A 20,182-nucleotide genomic window follows, 5' to 3' on the forward strand; every position below is an offset into this window, starting at 1 on the left:
CAAGACGCGACACAGGAGACACAGAGACTACAAAATAAAACGAACTGAAGCATGAAAACATACACAAGAATGGTACTGGGAAAAACAAAACAGAATACTGCAAAACAGGGAACAAATGACAGGAAAACATAATGGTCTTAAAAAGGTCTTAAAAAGTCTTAAATTTGACTTTGATGAAACCTGTAGTAATCTTGGTGCTTATGGCGTGGACTTAACGCAAGACCATAAATTCGGCTTAACTCATTTGTCCTGCATTGTGTGTAGATTCAGTGGCAGTAATTAGGTGCGACTCCTCAGAGAGGGCTTCTGTGAAGTCTGCTGTCTGTTCAGTGCTGCTTGTATTTTGGAAGACTTGCTTTTAATGAAAAGCTGAGGCTATTTTTGTGTATCGGGAACCTCAGCATCTTCTCCCTTAATGAAAGACACTGTTCAATAAGCAGAATACCAAATGCTTGGGATTTTTTTTTTAGATATTTATTTTAGAAACAGAGAAATCAACATTTCTCAGCTCAGTTATATCTCAGATGCTTTGTCAGTAAACCCCGATACATCCCCCCATGCATTGACAACAGAGGTTTTGCTTTGTCCCCCGCCTTTTCATCAAAGTGCCTCATCTACTCCTCCGTTTATAAATAGATGTTCCATTTTTAATATGAATCAAAAGGAATTTCCCATCCCATATACGAGTTGTTTCCCTATACTGGCATGTTCTGATTGGAACGATCGTACCATGACTGTCGGTAGCCGAGTGTTGTCCATTGTCACAGCTGAGATCAAGTCTTGATAAAGTGAAGGTCATCCCCACTGTCTGAGGCTATCTGTTACGCCGAAGCAATCAACAAAATCTATTTTCCATCACAGCAGCCGCAAAGGAGAAGATGAATTTGATGCACGTGGACAGGTATTGATTTGCCAATTTCCAAAGGACAAACCAAATGGTCTCCCAACTGTTTAACTGTTTCTATTTGCCTCAGAGAATGTCTGGTTCTTGTTGGGAGTTTCATAAATTTTTTAAGCACAAATTAATTCTCCTGACAGGTTTTTCCCCACAGTTTTGAGATAGATGACAGCATCTAAATACTGTAAGCTGGTGTATAAGTGCAAGAAAGTAGAGGACATGTTTTTTTCTAGAATTACAAAAAATCATTTAGAGTAAACTTTATCTTTCAACCTGGCTCCTATTTTTCCATGTTTTAGTGTCTAACTAGTCTATATCTACGACGTTCCACTTCAGGGATTGCTCCGTTGTTACCGGAAATTCCGCCAGATGTCCCTCATTTTGGCCGGATGTCTGTTACCTTACACTTTCTCTTGATGGCATTTCTAAATTTTCTAAATAATTAACTGCTCCTCAGATGTGGCTCACCTGTTGGGGTAATGTTAATGTAATGTGGTATTCATAGTGTTATAACTTACCTGGGATAGACAGATTGCCATAGATGTCAGACTTATGTTAATTTCTTGACGTGATCCATGCACAGATCTTCTCTTAATCTTTTTTTCATTCATGTCCAGCGACCTGAAGTTCCTATGACTTTATTAATGGTTTATTTTGCCTTCATTGACATCCCCCTGGCCCTGCCACCTCTCCAATAATGTATGTATGTATAGGTCCTGTTTGGGCATGTGTGTGCATTTCTGGCCTGTGTGTAATCTGCAATACCAACAGAGTGACAAAATGTGTCAATAAATCAATCATCGTCTTCTTCTTCTGCAAACATAACACAGAACATTATCACCTTATAAAGCTGTTATGGTTGACATGTTAGCCAATAGTTACCTATTGACACATCCAGCTGACACAAAGCAACGTTAGCATTCATTTATCATGTCATGTTTATGTCCAACTGTTGAATGTAAGTCCAATACTCACTCTCCTTTTAGCTCTGCTTTTGGTCTCCACCATCTCCTGAGAAAAAGTATCTGGCTCATTAGCTGCTAATGCTTCACTATGTTCACACTTATAATCAGATCACTAAAAACAGCTGCTGAACGAAATTGCAGACAATAAATCTAAAACTGGTGTTAGTTCCGTGCTTTCACATTATGCCTTGGCTACACTGCACACGTAACGTATGCGGACTGTTCGCGGTGTGGAAGTGCCGCAGAATGTATCTTTTAACTGGCTACACCTGCTGCGCACACACCGCATAGGATTGTGTGAGTTACAGGCGAGACAGTGAGCTTTTGCTTTGAGATTGTTGTTGTTTCTTCAGTTTCTGGAGCCAGCACAGCGCTGTGAAATGTAAATCTACTGTAAGCTGCTATCAAAGGACGCAGGTGACAGGAAACAAGAATTAAAAACAGCAACTCTCAAATCGAAACTGGTAATAAGCTCACTGACAATCATTATGTAATTTCCTGTATATCAGTAGTTTAATTTAAGAGAAATATAGACATTTAATGAGCCATTTCTGTGTAAACGGGCCACACACACCTAGCGTAAAAAATATAAATAGAAAACTGTCCTATTTTTACGCTTGTAGAGCGTATCTACGCAGAGCATACGCACCACTTACTCGTGCCCCGTGTAGCCAGTTTCATTGATTAAAGTGGAAACATAGTGTTGGAATATTCGCTCCGAATACTTTACGTGTTCACATAGCACTTTACAAAAGTTAATATATGTCTGGCATGTATGTATGTCTTTTGTTTGCTTTTCTAATCATAAAGCCCCTGGTTTGGAAGTTGAACAGAGTGAATCTAAATTAATAAAAAACAGGTCTTTTTTCAACTCTGATCCGATCCAGACCAAAGAAAAATCCAGACATGAGTACAGCCTTAGACCGTGTAAAAGCTGGTGTAGAGAGGCTGAATATGTTCTTTTTATCAATACATGGCACGTGGACAGTAATGATGTTGATAACTCCTACAAGACACATGGGTTTTCTGAAAAGGCTAAGTCTGAGATTTATTGTTATCCTACACTTGGCTCAGCATCATGACTAATGTGCACAAACAGGAACAATTAGCGCACAGCCCACACTTCAGTGTCAACATGTGCCGTATGACTGAGCAAGAATTCTTTGCTTGTGTCCTCCTACCAAACTGAATTCATTTCCCATACTGATGACTCAAAGTTTATCAAATGAAGTCAAGTCCATCTGTTTTTATTTCTATTCTAGTTATTCTGTTTTGTCTAGCTTTATCTGGTGGTAGCCATTTTGAAAATATTTCAAAGCAACTGCAGAGCAAATAAAGTGTAAAAACAATGGATTACAGAAAAGGAGTGCCATAGTTTTCAGTGTATAAAAAAACCTGATATCAAATCGCATGCAAGAAAATGTATCTAAATAAAAAAAAAGCAATGTGAGCTAAATCAGAGTTCCCACTCTTTTTAAGAAATCATTTGTCAGTACCATGCTAGGAAATGTTCCAGAAGTTATAAACCAGACAACGAAACTATTGCTGCAAATTGAGAACAGGTCTGCTCCACGCCGCCATCTTGACGTGCACTGTTTTTTTTACCAGGCTGTTCTCATAAACCATTCGTTTGTATAGCTACGAAAAGTAATACATTGTAATTTGTATGTATTCCACATTATTTTTTGCCATATGCAACACAATGACTGCTGCTGTATAAGAACACTGAGGACAGCCTAGGGAAGAGGTCGGAATGGATGGGTGGGTTATAAAACACTGCGCTTTTAAGCCATGGAGCGACATTCGTTACCTGGGGAAAACAAAAGACTTTCAACCAGGAAACGCGTGTTCATTCCTGGGGAGTGTTTTAATCCAAACCACGATCTTTTTCCTCAAATTAACTAGTCGCTTTGGTGCCTAAACTTAACTGTTGTTGCAGCATGACGCTAACTTTTTGCCGGCTAAACTCAACTGCCACGGCCCCTGAAAGGTCCGTCATCTGGTGAGGCCTGTACCTGGCTCACAGTCACCTTTTGTCGGCTAGGCGCTGATACGATGGAGCTCTGTGGCCAGCGGCACATGACTTGTTCATACATTTTTGTATTAAATTATATTATGAACCCGTTCATGATAATGCATTGCTTTTTCACCGGTCAACCTAGCGCGAGCTGCGGTGGTGGGCGGGGCGAGGCCAAAATCCAGAATTTCTGAATGAGGAAGAAAGAGTAGATGTGCTTCCAGCCCCTATTTCAGACTTTTCTTTTACTTTTTATCATAGAACATCATTTTACATGATTTAAGATGTGTCTGGAGTAGGACTTTATCATTCTCACAATCAGTTGGTAGGACATTTGGTTCAACCGCAACTAGCAAACCGCCCCATACAACTCCTTTGGTTGTGTATTTTTAAACACCTTTAATGCCTGCTGCTCACAATGACAATGCTATCATGCTGATGTTTACCATGGTCACCACCTTAGTTTAGCGTATTAGCAAGCTAACATTTGCTAATAAACACTAAACACAAAGTACAGGGGATCACCAAAAGTATTGCAATTCCTCCTGTTGGGGACATGAATTTCTGTACCAAATTTAATAGCAGTAGCTGTTGAGACATTTCACTCTGAAACAAAAATGGCAACCTCATGGAGGCGCTAGAGGAAACGTCACAGGAAGTGATCACAAGTCAGTACGAGTCCTCCTCTGGGAACCAACTGACCGGCATTACAAAGAGAAAAGCATTTGATTTTCCGATTTAATCCCTATTAAGAAATGTTTTGATGAGACTAAAGGTTCTGATGTTGGAAATCACATCAGATGGAGATATTTTTTATTAAGTAACATAAATTAAAATACATGTAAACACATAATACCTCAGGCACTTTGAGGAGCTATCAAGTTGACCTTTGCCATGCACCTGTAGCTAGATTCTCTGCTCTCTCGCTAACCGGTCCACAACTCTACTTCACATGGACAGCTTTCTAAAAAAAACAATCCTTACATCATTCTAGCCAGTGCCTGTCACAGTAAAAAAAAACATGTCTAAAAAAGAAAGCCAATTCCGAGATGGCCTCCCAAAAGTCTCTCCGCTGTCCAGTTTCCTCTCAGCTCTCCTCAGTCAGAGTAGGCGGCTGTCTGTCCAGGATGCTAGCCAGTGTTTTGAACGGTTGTCCCCAGTCGCCGAGGGAGCTAAAATCCTCTGAATGGTCAATTACCCATGACTCTATGGAGCTGAGCGAGCCAGCCATCGAGCCTTCGCCCTCGTAGGCGTAGGTCGCCAGCGAATCGTAGGGTGGGGCAGCGTAACCCTGCTGACTCTCCTCCAGCCGATGCGCGATGAACTCCCTGATCAGTTTGGCGTCGCCATCAGTCACTTTGCCACGGGAAGGGGGCGGGGCCTTGTCGTTCGCGGCAGCGATGACACTGGCTGTTTGCCGATGGATGTCGGGTGACCTGACGTCGTCGCAGCGGCTGCTGAGATGCAGCAGAATCCCGTCTCCGTAGCCATTTTTTTCCTTCTTGGAGGTGCTGCTATGAGTGCTCGTGCGCTGGGAGTGCGTGTTGCGCAAAGTGCCCATGTCGAAGGCCCGAGTGTCCGCCTCGCCGCCGCCCTCATCGTCATAGTGAATGACATTATCGCGGATGTCCTCTTTTGATGTCATCAGAGTCTCTTTCTCTTTGTGGCGCCTCTGGCCCATGTATAATGCTGCCATGACTGCAAGACACAGACAGAATCAATTATGGGTTAGTCAGGTCCCCCTGGATGTTGATTAAAACCTGAAAGTGTACCGTTTTTAATCTTTCAAATGATTTGACCCAATCGACCCAAGAGTTCATCGACCCTTCTGGCATTCGCCAGAACAGCCAGATTGCCAGTCCGTCTATGACACATAAAATTCAACAAGTGTTGAACCCTTTAACTTTGTTAAAAGTTGTAATTGTAATTGCAATAAAAGAATCTATAAAAAGCATTCATTAGTGCAGCTTTAAATGGTAAGGAAACATGTTTCACCACAAATGAAAAGAACATGGATTGTAACTCCAGATCAATAGTGAGGTTAGTGAGGTCTAAAGCCATTGATATCCTGGCATACACTTATCTCTTGGATCAATTTAGTTCTTAAGTTATTGTATAAGGACACATTGGAGGGAGAAGGGTAAGCTTCTGAGATCTGGGGATTCATTTCTGATATAAGAACCTGCTGTGTGTTCAAATGATATTGACCCCATCTTTTTTATTACAAAAAATATTTGCTTGAATGGTCACTTACTCTAGCTGGAATGCTAATACTGCCCCTTTATTTTAAACCCTGGAGTTATTAAACATATTTGACTGACAAACTTCAGACAGGTACATTTGTGTTTCAATTTTTCATAATTTCTTTGTAACTAGGTCTCAGATTCATTGTTACCACACCAGATCGGTTGATCTTCTATATAGTCAGTTCTACAGAACTAATCTTGGCCACGTTTCAATCAGGTAAAGAGGCCCAGCTTTATGGAAAAAAAGCTTCATGGTTGTTTCTGCTTCCCTTCACAGTCACTCCTCATTTATGATTATATAAAAAAATAATCTTAAAATACTTCTAGTACAGCAGTATGTAAATTTAATTATGATACAATGTGTAGGCTAAACACAGTATACATATGTTTCTGTAACATTTGTTTTTCTTTTCTTCCTTGTTCTCTCTGTAGTACCCCTTTTCTGAAATGTTTATTCTTTTCTTTCCTTTAAATGTTCATTTGCAAATTGGTGTCAAGCATGTAGGCTACAGACTTTGAAAAGACTACAGTCTGACACCATCTCACATCTAAAGACAATCATCTCACATCTAACGTCAAAGACTGCCATAGTATGTGAAGACTGGAGACCTTGCAGGGTCACACATTGCTAGGCTACAACCAGATTTGTTTTGAAAAATTTAACCAAGCTAGCTAACTACCGCTAGCGTTGGATGGTAACTTAAGGGAAAGTTTGCAGATTTTCTGTTCTGCAGTACATGCAGATGAATGGCAGCAGTACCCGGAGGTCCACGTTTATCCGTCGGTAAAACTCCCGTTGGATGACTTGCTTCAGAAGTGTTGAAGATTGGCAACTTTCCCTCTTTAGCATTTAGCTTAGCGCAGCGCCATAGCAACTATGAACAACACTGGCCCTAGCCGGTTGCTGCTTCCTGTTTGGTGCTGGAGGGAGCGCACCCATTGGTTGTTGAAATTGTTAACATGATTTAACTTCACTACCAAGACTTAAAACTTACGATAATATCAAACACGTTAGATTTTGTCGAAACATCAAGACGGGAAAAAGACTGACTCGGACTGATTTTCATGACCACCTTACACCAAACGATTGAGATGACGGGAGCGCGCCCAACTCTCAGGATTTCATGCCAATATTAGAAATTTGTCTGCAACAGTGAAATCACTTGAAAAGTCGATTGGTGTCAGGTTGGCATTAGTTTCCTCATGTTTGCGACTGGATTTAATGCCCGTTTGTCTCCTGCACTTCTGGATCTCAGCCTGTCTGCTACCTCGGCCAATCTCCCCGCCTTGCGATCTGCATTCCACCTGCTGTCCCCGGCCATCTTTATTCATCTCATCTCCTCTCCTCCAATTACAATAAATCTTTTAAATATCATCTAGAGTCTCTGTTCTAAACAGAGACTCTAAACCTGACATAATCAGTTTCATGTTAGAGGGGAGGCTAGTTACTTGTCCTTGCTGCCACTTTTGATTCCTACTGGTTGGTTGGAGCGCCTGCACAGTGAGGGATAGAACCATATTATAGTACTGGTACTATTATTGTTCTCTGCCCTATGTTAGTATGTCAGTCATGTTGAGATAATCAAAGTAAAAAGGATAACTTGTTATAGTATGTTATCTTGCTACCGGAACTACATAGGTTGCAGTATAGTTCTAGTTCCGTTTTGTACATATTGCTGTTGTTGTGATTGCTCAGCTCTGGTGTGGATTCAAAAAGTTTGTCTGCATCGGGGTTAGAGCATTCTCCAGACAAATATTGCCATCCTCCACAGTAAAGGAAGATAAAACGTTATACTCTTGTCCCGAGTAATCCTTCCTCCTGCACATAAACATCTGAATATCCCTCTTTAGCTGAAGCTAACAGTACAGTATAACATGACTAATTGTGCTTTGGTTTGCACAGCTTTTTGTTTCCCTCACAGGACAACACAGACCAGTTTCTGTATGTTATGACTAGGGCTGTTTTTCAAGGCAGCCATTAAAGAAAAGGCCCAAACAGATTAGTGAGAACAGAATGCTACTTTAGAGTCTGTTAAGTCCGTCAGCTGCAGAGTACAAAGCAAGACTGTGCTGTGGATTTGTTTCTAAACTTGAAAAACATCAATGTCCATAAAGCCTGTACTGCATCAATTTAAAGTAATGTATTACAAAATAATAGACACCTCAGTAAATTGCAATTCAATTTAACAACACCCCAAACTACAGCCTCCAAAATGACCATTCAGTAAAATCAACACCTTTCTAAAACAGTTTCAACAAACACTTAACATAATAACCTTAATAAAGGTCAAATGTATTGCAGGATGTTGTATTAGGCTGCATTAGTTTTAGCTAGGCGTACCTAATAACTGGCAACTGAGTTTAAATGGGGGCAAGACAGATATTACAATGTATTATAAATTGTACATATATATATATATATATATATATATATATATATATATTGGATGGGCAACTCTCCTGGTCAACAAGTTCTCCAAACCATACGACGATATAGGTTGTGTTCCTCCCCTCAAATACAACCACAGGAGCATTTCATAAATTAGCGCCCTTAGCAGTGGCAGGAAATACAACCCTTAGGAGCATTTCCCTTCCTTACAGTATATCTAAACCGGTCACAGTTTGTTTAGTTTTAGCCAACCAAACTGCTACAATCAGTACATTTGTTATATTACTTCACTTACGCACGTGATGAAGAAGGCGACTTTGTTCTGTTTGTTACACAAAGTTAACCCCGTTCTCCTGGGTGAAAGTCCTTTGTTTGTTTGCCGCTCTTATACTTAAAGGGTAACTACCGTTTTTTTCAACCTGGACCCTGTTTTCCTATGTTTTTGTGTCTAAGTGACTGATGGGAATAACAATCTTTGACATTGTTCCAGTATTAAGCAAGATCGCTGCAGTCGGCAGCGGCGAAACAAGCTACAATGTAAGTTAATAATGCAATTGTCCAGCTTGTATTTTCCTTCACAAAAGTTCTTGTTTTGCCACTGACAGGCTCAGATTAATATTCTAAGTGTCTGACAACATTATGGAAAGGATTTCTAAGGAGGTTAACCTTTCTGTTGCAGAGTAAGATCCTTTTTTTAAACATAAAAGCAACCCGCGAAATCGCGTTCGCTAAACCCACCAGACTAAATAAACAGTAATTTTAGCATCGTGAAATACGCTTCATTCAAAGTCAACAGAACCAAAATAAAACTATGAAAAACAGTTTGGGGTCGTCTTTCCACTTTTCCAACCATCACAGCTCTAGTTTTGGTTGAAATAAACACATAGTTTACCGATTTACATGAGAACATTTGTTGGCTCTATACACGCTAAAAGTATTGCTTTTTTAAATGGAGTCTGGTGGGTTTAGCGCTAGCGACTTCAGAGCTGTTTCTGGTTAAACAGAAAGGTCTCAAAGAGGTTTTAAAGCTCTATCTCTGAAGGGATCCTTTTCATTATGTTGTCAGACACTTAATATTAATCGGAGCCTGTCAGCAGCAAAACGAGCACTTTTGTGAAGGTAAATACAAGCTGGACAATTGCCCTATTAACTGATATTGTAGCTTGTTTCGCCGCTGCCGACTGCAGCGATCTCGCTTAATACTGGACCAATGTCAAAGATTGTTGTTCTCATCAGTCACTTAGACACAAAAACATAAGAAAATAGGGTCCAGGTTGAAAAAAACGGTAGTTACCCTTTCATGTCTTTCTCTCATCATTATCATTACAGCCACTACAGGGAGCGCTGCCTAACAATAAAACATTGATATGGGTCATAATTGCTTATTGTACAAATTACTTATGAAGTCCTTTTTCTGGGAGAGTACAGTGTTCTCCTGGTTGAATCCTCAGTACAAAAAATGCTACTGCAAGGCTTGATGTACAATTAATCTTAAAATTATGCTCTGTGGTGTGCTAACAGCACGGTGAAGCTGTAGATTATGCTTTTCAGAGAATAATAATAGAATAACATCTGCATCCTAAAATGAATTGCCTTTCAGATTCTGTTCAGTCAAATTTGGATTATTTCAGCAACTACGGTATGGCGATGTCTTTTGTTCCCTTATTCAACAACGAAGCGTTTTGAATTTACTACAGCTCTGATTCAAACATGATTTGTCCGAATACAAGTTAAAACTAGAAGGGCAGAGCTCCACCAAGGCCAAATGCCTCTGTCAATGTGAACGAAAGTGAAAAAAATTATTTGTGTATCCGCTCTGTGAATTAGAGCCGCATGACGCTGAAAGCAACACATTGACTTTACCATATTTTAACAGCTTGTGGTATTTCTATGCAAATAAAAACGTAAACGTAAAATGTTACGATCACATAATTTCTACACATACAGGCTTTTAGAAGGTATGGTGTGCTTAAAATATTGTGTGGCTCTCTGCTCCTTCCTCTGTCCTGGTTATTTTCTTCACTTTTAATTTACTCATTCACTCATTCTCTTCTCTTCCACTTTTGATAACAGGCAACTTTATTTGTCCACTGTGTGTCCTGTCTACTGCTGTATAATCAATAGGCGCAGGAAAACAAAGGCAGCTGCTTTAACCAGGCAGTCAATAAAGATTAAAGTGCCCTGCGAGGCCTCCTCTTCCTGGCTAATGCCACCACTGCTGCTGCTAGCTGCAATACACTAAGGTCATATTAGATAGCTCAGCACACAGAAACCGCTGTCTTCTAAAAGATACAGATACTTGACTGAGTTTGAGATGTTATAATGCTGTGGTTGTGTTATGTGAAATGTCTCTCTGTTGTATATTAAAAATCCAGCACAAATTGCACTTTTTCTTTTTAATTATTATTTTTTTTTAAGATTATTTTTTTGGGCTTTTCCGCCTCTAATCGACAGGACAGTTAGGTGAGAAAGGGGAGAGAGAGGGGGAAGACATGCAGGAAATCGTCACAGGTCGGACCCAAACCCTAGGCCACTGCGTCGAGGCATAAACCTCGAAGTATATGTGCGCCTGCTCTACCCACTGAGCCAACCCGGCCACAAGTTGCGCATTTTTCAAATTATCATAATTTCAGTTGGTCACAGGTTGTTGTTTTTCTTAGCCATGCATACTTTATGTCCTCTTCCTGTCATTACAAACACAGCCAGCAGTGGTTTCTACAAAGAATGTTCTGTAAGCGTTTTTGGGTGCAGAAGTTCAACACTTACACTTAGTACACAAAACTAATGTACGTAATGTACGTAACTGTACACAGAGATCTTTGACTTTTGGTTTAATTCTGCTTCACGCTGTAGTTGTTTTGTACCAAACATCAACCGACCATCTTTCCTGATGCTCCAGTATTTAGATTGGTCAGTATATGATAGCACTGTTGAACCCAGATTAAAAGTAACTGCACTTCTGTCAGTAATGTACTATTCGTGTTCTATCCTGGTTTACTACTGTAGCCTCCAGCACCGTTCACACACAATATGATAACTGTAGATGTTTTTCATGCTCTTCAAGTAAGATTATGTCATCTGCATTCTGACTGGTAATTCTAAATAATGTATGAAAGTCTTTCTGCTGTGGACTGACTATTAAAGGTCCCATATTATGCTCATTTTCAGGTTCACACATGTATTTTGGGTTTCCACTAAAAATGTTCACATGCATTAATGTTCAACACATTCTTGTTCTCATACTGTCTGTCTGACTATACCTGTAGCACCCTCAGATTGAAACGCTCCGCTTTAGCTTCTGTCTCTTTAAGCCTCGCTCCCGAAAAAGCCCAGTCTGCTCTGATTGGTCAGTTGTGTGGGGTCTTCCGAATCTGCACTCTTAGAGTCTCTGCACAGTCATTGCAGCCGGGGAATGGATGTAACGGCACTGTAGCTGCACTTTCTACCTATATATAGTATAGTTGTGACATCACAACCATAAAGTCCTGACAGCTTGTTTAAAGGCACAGTTACTGAATTCGGGCTGTGTGCATTTCTCTGTGGATTGAGCGTTTTGGTACTTTCACAGTATTTATATAGCACTTTAAACTGCTTTAAAATCAAACAAGACAAGCCAAGAAATCTCACTTTTTACAATATGGGACCTTTATTTATTTTGGCTTCCATCTTAAGAAAGGACTGCTTATTGGACTGAAGTCAGAGGGCTAATAATCAAAGATCTAATCCATATGGTCTTTCCCTCCCATTTGCTGATGAAAGTCCTCACTGGAAGCCTTGCGGGCAGATGTGCTATGTCATCCTTATATAAAAACTGCTCTCCTCCACAGAAAACCAATCATCTGATCTGTGAAGCAGATCAGTGCACAGAAAAAAAGAAACTTAACAACATCCCCTTGGGGTATGTGCTATAGAAACTAAACAAGGTCATAGTGTAGACTAGGAGCTGGGTTAATGGAGGCTGCTGCTATGTACTTGAGTATATTGATGTTTCAGCGTGTTCAGCTCTTTGGGAGACCTAATAGAAAACCATCTTGTGTTGGCATCAGGGCTTTTTGTGAACTGCTTGCTGCTGGATGAACGAAAAGCGTACAGTATGGTACACCTGAGGATTGTAAAAAGAAATAAACATGGTTCCTGAGAAATAATAACAGTTGGTCAAAAGGGGAATTCAGATGAGAAGACACACAGTACGTATTCTGTCTGTGATAAACCCATCCACTGAAAGCCATGCGCTGTTTATTAGATTCCTTTGTGATTCAGGTCAAAGTCAATATTGTGTTTGTTGGAGCGTGTAACTAAATAGTTTTACAATTATAGAGAAATAAACAGTGCTGTACATTTAAAAGGTCAGAATAATGTAAAATCACATTTGTTTCTGTTTCAGCAGCAGTACTGTATCTTGCTGCAGGTTGGAGAATAACGCTGTGTTAGCAGTAGAGGAGGATTTATTTAGTGTATGGGAAGAGGAGTAGGAGGTGGGGTTGAATAATGTAGCAGGAAGCTACTTTCTAACATTACAGACAGATAAACCTTCTGAGCCAAACCCAAATGAGAAATAAGGCACTGTAAAACAGAACTGATCTAGCCACCAGCAGCTCACCATGAATGAAACCAGGGCTGCAATTAACAATTTTGTAATTATCGTTAAATCGGTAGATTATTTTTTACGATCAATTAGTGATTAGCTGTTAAGTCTATAAAATATCAGAATTTAATGAAAAATGCCTGTCAAAATCTCCCAAAGTGATGTGTTCAAATGCCTTGTTTCGTTCGACACAGTCTAAAACCAACAGAATTAAGACATATATATGCAGACCATTTACCATGGAGACCTGCTACAAGCTGACAGGCTGACAGGGAGTATAGGTAATACTCATTTACAATAACTCCTAGGACTGGCGCACCACAAGGATGCTGTCTGAGCCCCCTACTGTACAGTATATAAACAGTGCATAAAATCACACCGGTTTAAGCTCGTACACTGGACCGCCAAAACCGGGAATTGACCCAACTCTACTGAGGCGCCTCAAGACGAAAAAGCTCGAACTTACTCCTTACAAAATAATTAGAATAATATAAATAATAATATAATAATGAATATCCTTATTTTAGTCACTTAGTTTAATCTCTGAAATAGTATTGGCTTGTAATTGGAGCTTTGAATTTGAGTTGTTTAGTCATGTTACCTTCAGCTAATACAGACCTCCAACATTCAACTTTGCCTCTTCTTTGTTGATCTGGAAAAGGTCATGTATGCATCCGTTCTTTACGCTTGGCTTATCAGAACTCCAACAGCTGTCGCCCAGAGAACTGCAGCCCTTCTTTACCAAGACTAGGTGACAGAAACAGAGTTACCTATATTTGCCTCTTTTTAACTTTAGGATTGGTTTTAAGGTCATGCTAATAACCCTTGAGGGTTCAGCAAAGTCTGGCCCCAAAGTTTGGAAACCCCTTGAGCCTTTATACGTAAGCCTGAAAGTAGCCTCGGATTCTTAGAGATCACCTCTCTGGCTGTGTCACAATCCTGATAGAATATCAAAAGGTGAGTTAATCAGCTTTTACACTCGGAACTGCTGTGCTTTAACTCTCTGCTTCAGGAGTCTTTTTAAATCCTTGCTTAAAACATTCTTTTCAGTTCTTTTTATGTCATTTTTGTCCAAATTTTATATATTTTAGTGTGTTTAGTGCTGTGGCTTTTTTTTATAGTGTATATGTTTTCTTCTGTATCTCTGTTTCTTTATTCTTGACTTTACTTAGTTGTGCACAAGAAGCACCAGCGCTTCATAAATCCTAGTGCCAACACAGTAGTTTATTAATAGATTAATAATTGACAGAAAGTAAATTGACAAAAAGTTTGATAAATGATCAATCCTTTTATGGTCATTTTTTGGGCAAAAATGTCAAACTGTGTTAAGTTGCCAGCCTCCCAAATGGGATGAGGATTTGCTGCTTTTAACTGTTAGTTACACAAATCAAGACGTTTTAAGGCATTAGTGTGGGCTCTGTGGGAATTGTGATGGTCATTCTTTACTATTTTCTTATATTTTGTTGACTTAATGAATCAATCACTCAGAAAATACACTCAAGAAATATTGAGTCTGGTCTTGATGGCCTTCTATGTCTGGATTTTTTAAATGTTTTTTTTCTTTTGGTCTGGTTCTCCCCGATCCACCCACTTGTGTTTTTGCCCTGAAGGTAAAAAGCTAACAGGAAGTTGATAAAACAGAATAGGAGATGCCATTCCCTAGGGAAGACACAAAGCTTTTTAAAATCTCTCCCGTTGTTCTGTTATGTACCAGCACTGGCATTCCCATTGTACCTTTTCCAGAGAACGTTCTCTGGCAAAATAAACTATATTTAGATGTGCCATTTTAGGCACAAATGTTAAGATAGTAATACTTCAGTTATTAACACCATGCCAGGATTTCTTCTACCCTGCCTTCAAGACCCTTCTTCCTCTACAGCAAAGTGTCTCATTGCTATCCTGATGTACAGTAAATATATGAGGAAATTCTCATATGCATGAGAAAAGACAGAGAAAAGAGGTGGAGAGGAGAGAAAGAAGGAAAGAAAAGAGGTGGATGTTATGTATTAGCAGCTATTAGCCCATCCTCCCTTCTTCTTTATGTCCTCTTTTAGCTATCCTCTCTCTCTCTCTACAGAGGACACCAATAAAGAAGGCACACTGTCCTCGGTCCACATACACACACACACACACACACACACACACACACACACACACACACACACACACACACACACACACACACACACGCACCCACACGTTGTGAGAGCAGGATAAAGAACTGCTTTCACACTGCTTCATCTGTGTAAGACACACATATACGAGAAGCATGCACACACAAATTAAGACACCCAATGAGAGCTGTGTACATGTGGCCTTCTGTGTTTTCACTGTGGTTAAACAGGTAGTTATGTAACTACAATTCTCTGTAACAGAGGCAGCAATTACATGATATGATAAAAGGGAAAAAGAAGGAAATGAAAGATCCGCCTCCCAGAGTGTACTTCAACACCTTCCTGTGATAATTAGAGGTTTGTGATGGGTTATTGGCGCCCTCTAGTGTTACATCACATGCATTAATTGACTGGCCAAATGACTCCTCATCAGCTGCAAGCCAGAAACATTTCAAGTTAAAGCAGAAACTACAGAAATAATGTAAGGGTTATCACACTTAAAAGTATAATCTGGATAAAGGAAATGTTTTTATTTCCAGGTCACCAAGTTGTGACAGAAATGTGTAATGTTAAGGTGCAGTTAGTCATCCCGAAATTCCCTCATAAAAAAAATCACTGTAAAACCTATTAACAATGCACTAATGCAATAATGAGTTGGGAACACTTCAGGCTAAGTAACACATTTCACAGGGTTTTTTTGTGATTGTTGCGGGCAAAAATCCTTGATTATGCGGCACATTTTCTTAAAATATGCGATGGAATATGTGGGATATTTATGCAATTTTATGCGATGAAATTGCGGGAACTTGCAAAAATTGCGGGAACTTGCAAAAACTGTGGTTTCATCATGGCTTCATCGTGGGGTTTGCAGCTTTTCGATGATGTTCACGTCGCATAATTACGTCACTTCATAACATTCCCATGGCAACAGGGGAGAATGGCTGCTCTTGTGTGAAGTAAACGCAACATTTTTCAACTTTCTGCTAAGATATATATGTGACCTTTTTTGCAACGAAAATGCGGGGATTATGAAATCATGCAAGCCCCACATATTTTGCGTGGAAATCGGCAATTTATGCGCCGAATGTGCGGCGTATTTGAAAAAATGCGGCCCCTGCATAAATATGCGGACTTTGGCTGATTATGCACTGAATTATGCGATCGCATAATCGCGTTTTTCTCGAGGGACGGTTTTTCTCAACTGCTTAAAAATGGCTCGCCCACATTGCTGTAGGTTCTGCCTGGGCAAGCACAGCCCGCCCAGTGGGTTGTTTGAATTTGGTTGACCAATCAGAGCAGACTGGGTTTTTCAGGAAGACAGGCCAAGAACTCTGACAGAGTGTTTTAGGCAGAGGCACTGCAGCAACGAGCAGTATGAGAAACATAATATGTTTTTGAACATCAAAGCATAAACCTATTCTAGTAGACCCCAAGAGTCCAAATATGACGCCGAAAAGGTGTATAATAAGTGCTCTTTAAAGTGCTTACAGGCAGCTTTAATTTAAAGGTGCAAAACTGTTGTGGGAATTTAAAGCTATAGTGAGTAGTTTCTGTCGCCCCCATGAGGAATTCTAAGTAATGATAACACCACTGTTGTTGCATCCACATGACACAATCGTGCATGCGCCCCCCCACTCCTCCTCCACACAGTTGCTAGTAGCCAAGGAGGACACGGAGGATTAAAAAAACATGATGGACTCTTCAGTAGAGGTAATTATCTTCACTCGAGCTTCTTCGAGCAAAGTCGCCAGACGACAACAATACACAGCCATGCTGAGAAATCCAGAGAGTTGTGTGGAGCTGATAGTCTTAATTAGCTTTGTATCAACTCATTTGGCGATGGCTTTAATGTAACGGACGTTCATTGATATAAAAAAGAGGCAGAAGCCAACAGCAGGGAGGAAAAGTGAGGATTAAGTGGCACAAGAGTGGACAAAAACAGCTCTGTGTTTGACAATGACACAGATATGGTACTGGAAACAACTCTTGCTGGCTTGTAAAAGAGAAGTACGAGACAATCGTGTACAACTTGGGGCTTCAAAAAGTTGAGGCCTATATGAAAAAGGTGAAACATATTGTCCCTCATTTATCAACCGAACGTAGAAACCAGCGCAGATATGAATGCAGAAATCATCTTACGACAGGCTCCCCGTGTGATTCATTAAACGTTTGTATCACACCAATCAGAGCGTAAGAATGGTACATTGATAAATGCAGCGGCTGGAAACGATCGTAATTTAAATATCACGCCCCAATATATTCTCGGTTTTGAGGCCTCGCCCCTACAATTTACGACATGGCGAGACGTAATCCGGCTGAGAAGCGGCACTTTTCAGAGGTGGAGATTGAAACCCTGATATCTCAGGTTCATTTGCTCCGACGTGTGTACTATTTGGCAGCCTGAAAACTGGTATTAAAGGCTGTAGAAAGAATGCGGAATGGAAAGAGATCACTGATGCAGTCAACAGCGCTGCCGTAGTAAATCGGACTCCAGCTGAAGTTTATTTAATGTATACATCCTTGACATATGTATGCTATAGTCCTAATAGTAATACACATGCTTATATTGCAATCTCTTAGGCCTACACCTACCTATATTTAAATAAACACACAGTAGCGGAGTTTATGCAGTGTCTTTTATTTTACTCGTGTTTTTTTCATGAGTCAGAATCAGGCAACAGCTGTGAGGGAGAGCGCGCGTCCTCCGCCCCCCGTGCTGGACCACCACCACGACTAGAGGTTAGATTCCCTGCCCGAGCCCGAGCCCGAACTAGACCCAACCCGACCCACGGGCTGACATTTCCCGCCACTATCGTTGGGCCAGGCTGGGCCGGTGCCTTGATAAAGCATTTGTGTTTTTTTAAACATTATTTTATTAGCCTAATTGGGTGGGGGAAAGCTAAACCATAATCATGCGCAGCGTCTCCTCCACTCGCACGCATCACTCGCACCGGGCCTGCTGTGCTGTATGGTGTAGCTTAAGTGCAACATGGGGCTTGAAGATAAAAACAGGAGAATTAGCCTACCTTTGAACAAGTTTGGAGGAAAGTCAGAGGTATGTAACCATTTTAAACAAGTTGTGGGCAGTGACAACATATGTGTTGGCTTTGTCGAGTGCATTAAGTGCAGCACGCTGCTCTCCTATGACAGCAAAAAAACGGGGACGATGAACAGACAAATGAAGCAGGCTTGCCATGGCAAAGAAGATGATAGTCATCCTTGTCCATCCAATGTCCTCTTTTGTTACTTCTCCAAGCATACCCCTTCTAAACAGATTTCTGCAGTTCAAACAACTCGGAATTGAAGTTGACAACGTCAGTTATAAAGCCCACGTATTAAAAAAAATGTCGGGTTTAAATCGGGCTCGGGCTCATAATTACAGTTAATGTGTCGGGCCGGGCCGGGCTCGGACACAACGTGCACGGGCTCGGGTAGGGTCGGGCTTGATTTTTTGGGCCCGATCTAAGCTCTAACCCCGACCCTGTCTCCTGACAGCAGAGGGGCTGGAAAAACAAGCCGAAATAACTCGGTCAGTGGCAGAAATAAATCGTTCACTTGTGGCCATTAACAAAACTTTAAAAGAGAAACGAAAACCTGAAGAATAAATAAAAATGTTGTGCATCGTCATTTTTCCTGTATTGAATATCATTGCCCAACATAACACTATATCTTTTAATAGTGAGGAATAATATCCTGTCTCCTTGATATAGCCCCAGTTGGGGCTGTGCTGGACACTGCTCTCTGGGCATCGGGTCATCTGGCTCCATCACTACATTTATGGCACCCTGTTTTCCTGCACGATGTTGTGCAGAACCTCACAGGCTAAAACTATGTTGCAGACTTTTTCTGCCGTGTATGGGTGATATCACTGATGCAAGACAGAGCCATCTGCCTTTAATCAATCCGATGGAGCGCTCCACCGTGGCCTGTGCGCGTCCGTGTGCACTGTTACCGGCGCATAGAGGTCCTCTATAAGAGCCAGATCTGCCATTGCTGATAAATGATCAACTGATGACTTCTCCTTCTCCTGTTAAACTGATCATATGCTGCACCGCAAGTCCACACTGTCTCGAAAACTTGCGTACATGAGTTCAGACCAGACGTGAGATTTTATCGCAGCCTACGCTCACGTTGAAATTGAAAAATGCCTTGCTTTGCGTAGGAATCGGCATATGCCCGTCCTACGCCTGTTTTAGGTCGTATGCATGTTTCATAAATGAGGGCCATTCTGAAGGAACCAAGTTGACTGGAGAGGGAGATAGCAGCAGTATGGGTAGACCTGAGAATGTAAAAGAAAGAAGAGAGAACAAAGTTGCAAGCGTTGGGAGAAAGACTACTTCATGTGAGCACTGACAGGTGGAAGGTTTAGATAGAGGCGTGTTAGGGTCCTGACAGGAATACAACATCAGAGCTGGAGGAGGAAGCCAAGAAGATTAGGCCAAAACAGAAGGTACAACATTCATCCACTTTGTCAGAAGCAAGAGTGTGGCTGGTACCAACGATAGCGGCCTGCTGGGAGCAGCAACAGACTTGGGGGCTCAGAGCTGACCTCACAGGACACTTCATTTTACCTCAGAGGGATTACCGATACATCTCTCAAGCCAGATTTACTAATCTGGTCTGAAAGCACAAGGAATGTCATGTTGGAGATGACGGCCCCTTGGGAAGAGAGGATAGAGGAAGCTTTTGAGTGAAATACCAGACACTGGTGAAGGAACATATTGATAATGAATGAAATGTTAAGTGTGGAAGTTGAAGTTGAAGTTGGAAGTTTGCAAAGAGGTTTGCCAGGCCAGTCACTGAATCAGTGCACTTTCTGTGCACTTTCGGAGAGTGTAGTGAAAACTGCCAAAACGGGTATAGCTTACGTTTTTCTCCTTTGAGGTGCTTTTTCTCTGACCTTGTTTTGGGGAAATACAGACATATTCAATAGAAAGTCCTGTGCCCTTTATATAACCGTAATCATGT

General features: G+C 40.9%; 1 protein-coding gene across 1 annotated transcript in view; it reads right to left on the bottom strand.

The window, feature by feature from the left end:
• Positions 1-4,654: 4,654 nt before the first annotated feature.
• The window catches only part of LOC116043989 (cadherin-12-like), a 76,936-nt gene continuing 61,408 nt past the window's right edge, over positions 4,655-20,182 (bottom strand). The window contains exon 13 of the mRNA XM_036005475.1: positions 4,655-5,578. Coding sequence (XP_035861368.1) covers positions 4,968-5,578 — 611 coding nt within the window. The 3' untranslated portion in view covers positions 4,655-4,967. The remainder of the gene's footprint in view (positions 5,579-20,182) is intronic.

Source organism: Sander lucioperca, chromosome 9 (genome assembly GCF_008315115.2).
Source record: "Sander lucioperca isolate FBNREF2018 chromosome 9, SLUC_FBN_1.2, whole genome shotgun sequence".
Taxonomy (NCBI): domain Eukaryota; kingdom Metazoa; phylum Chordata; class Actinopteri; order Perciformes; family Percidae; genus Sander; species Sander lucioperca.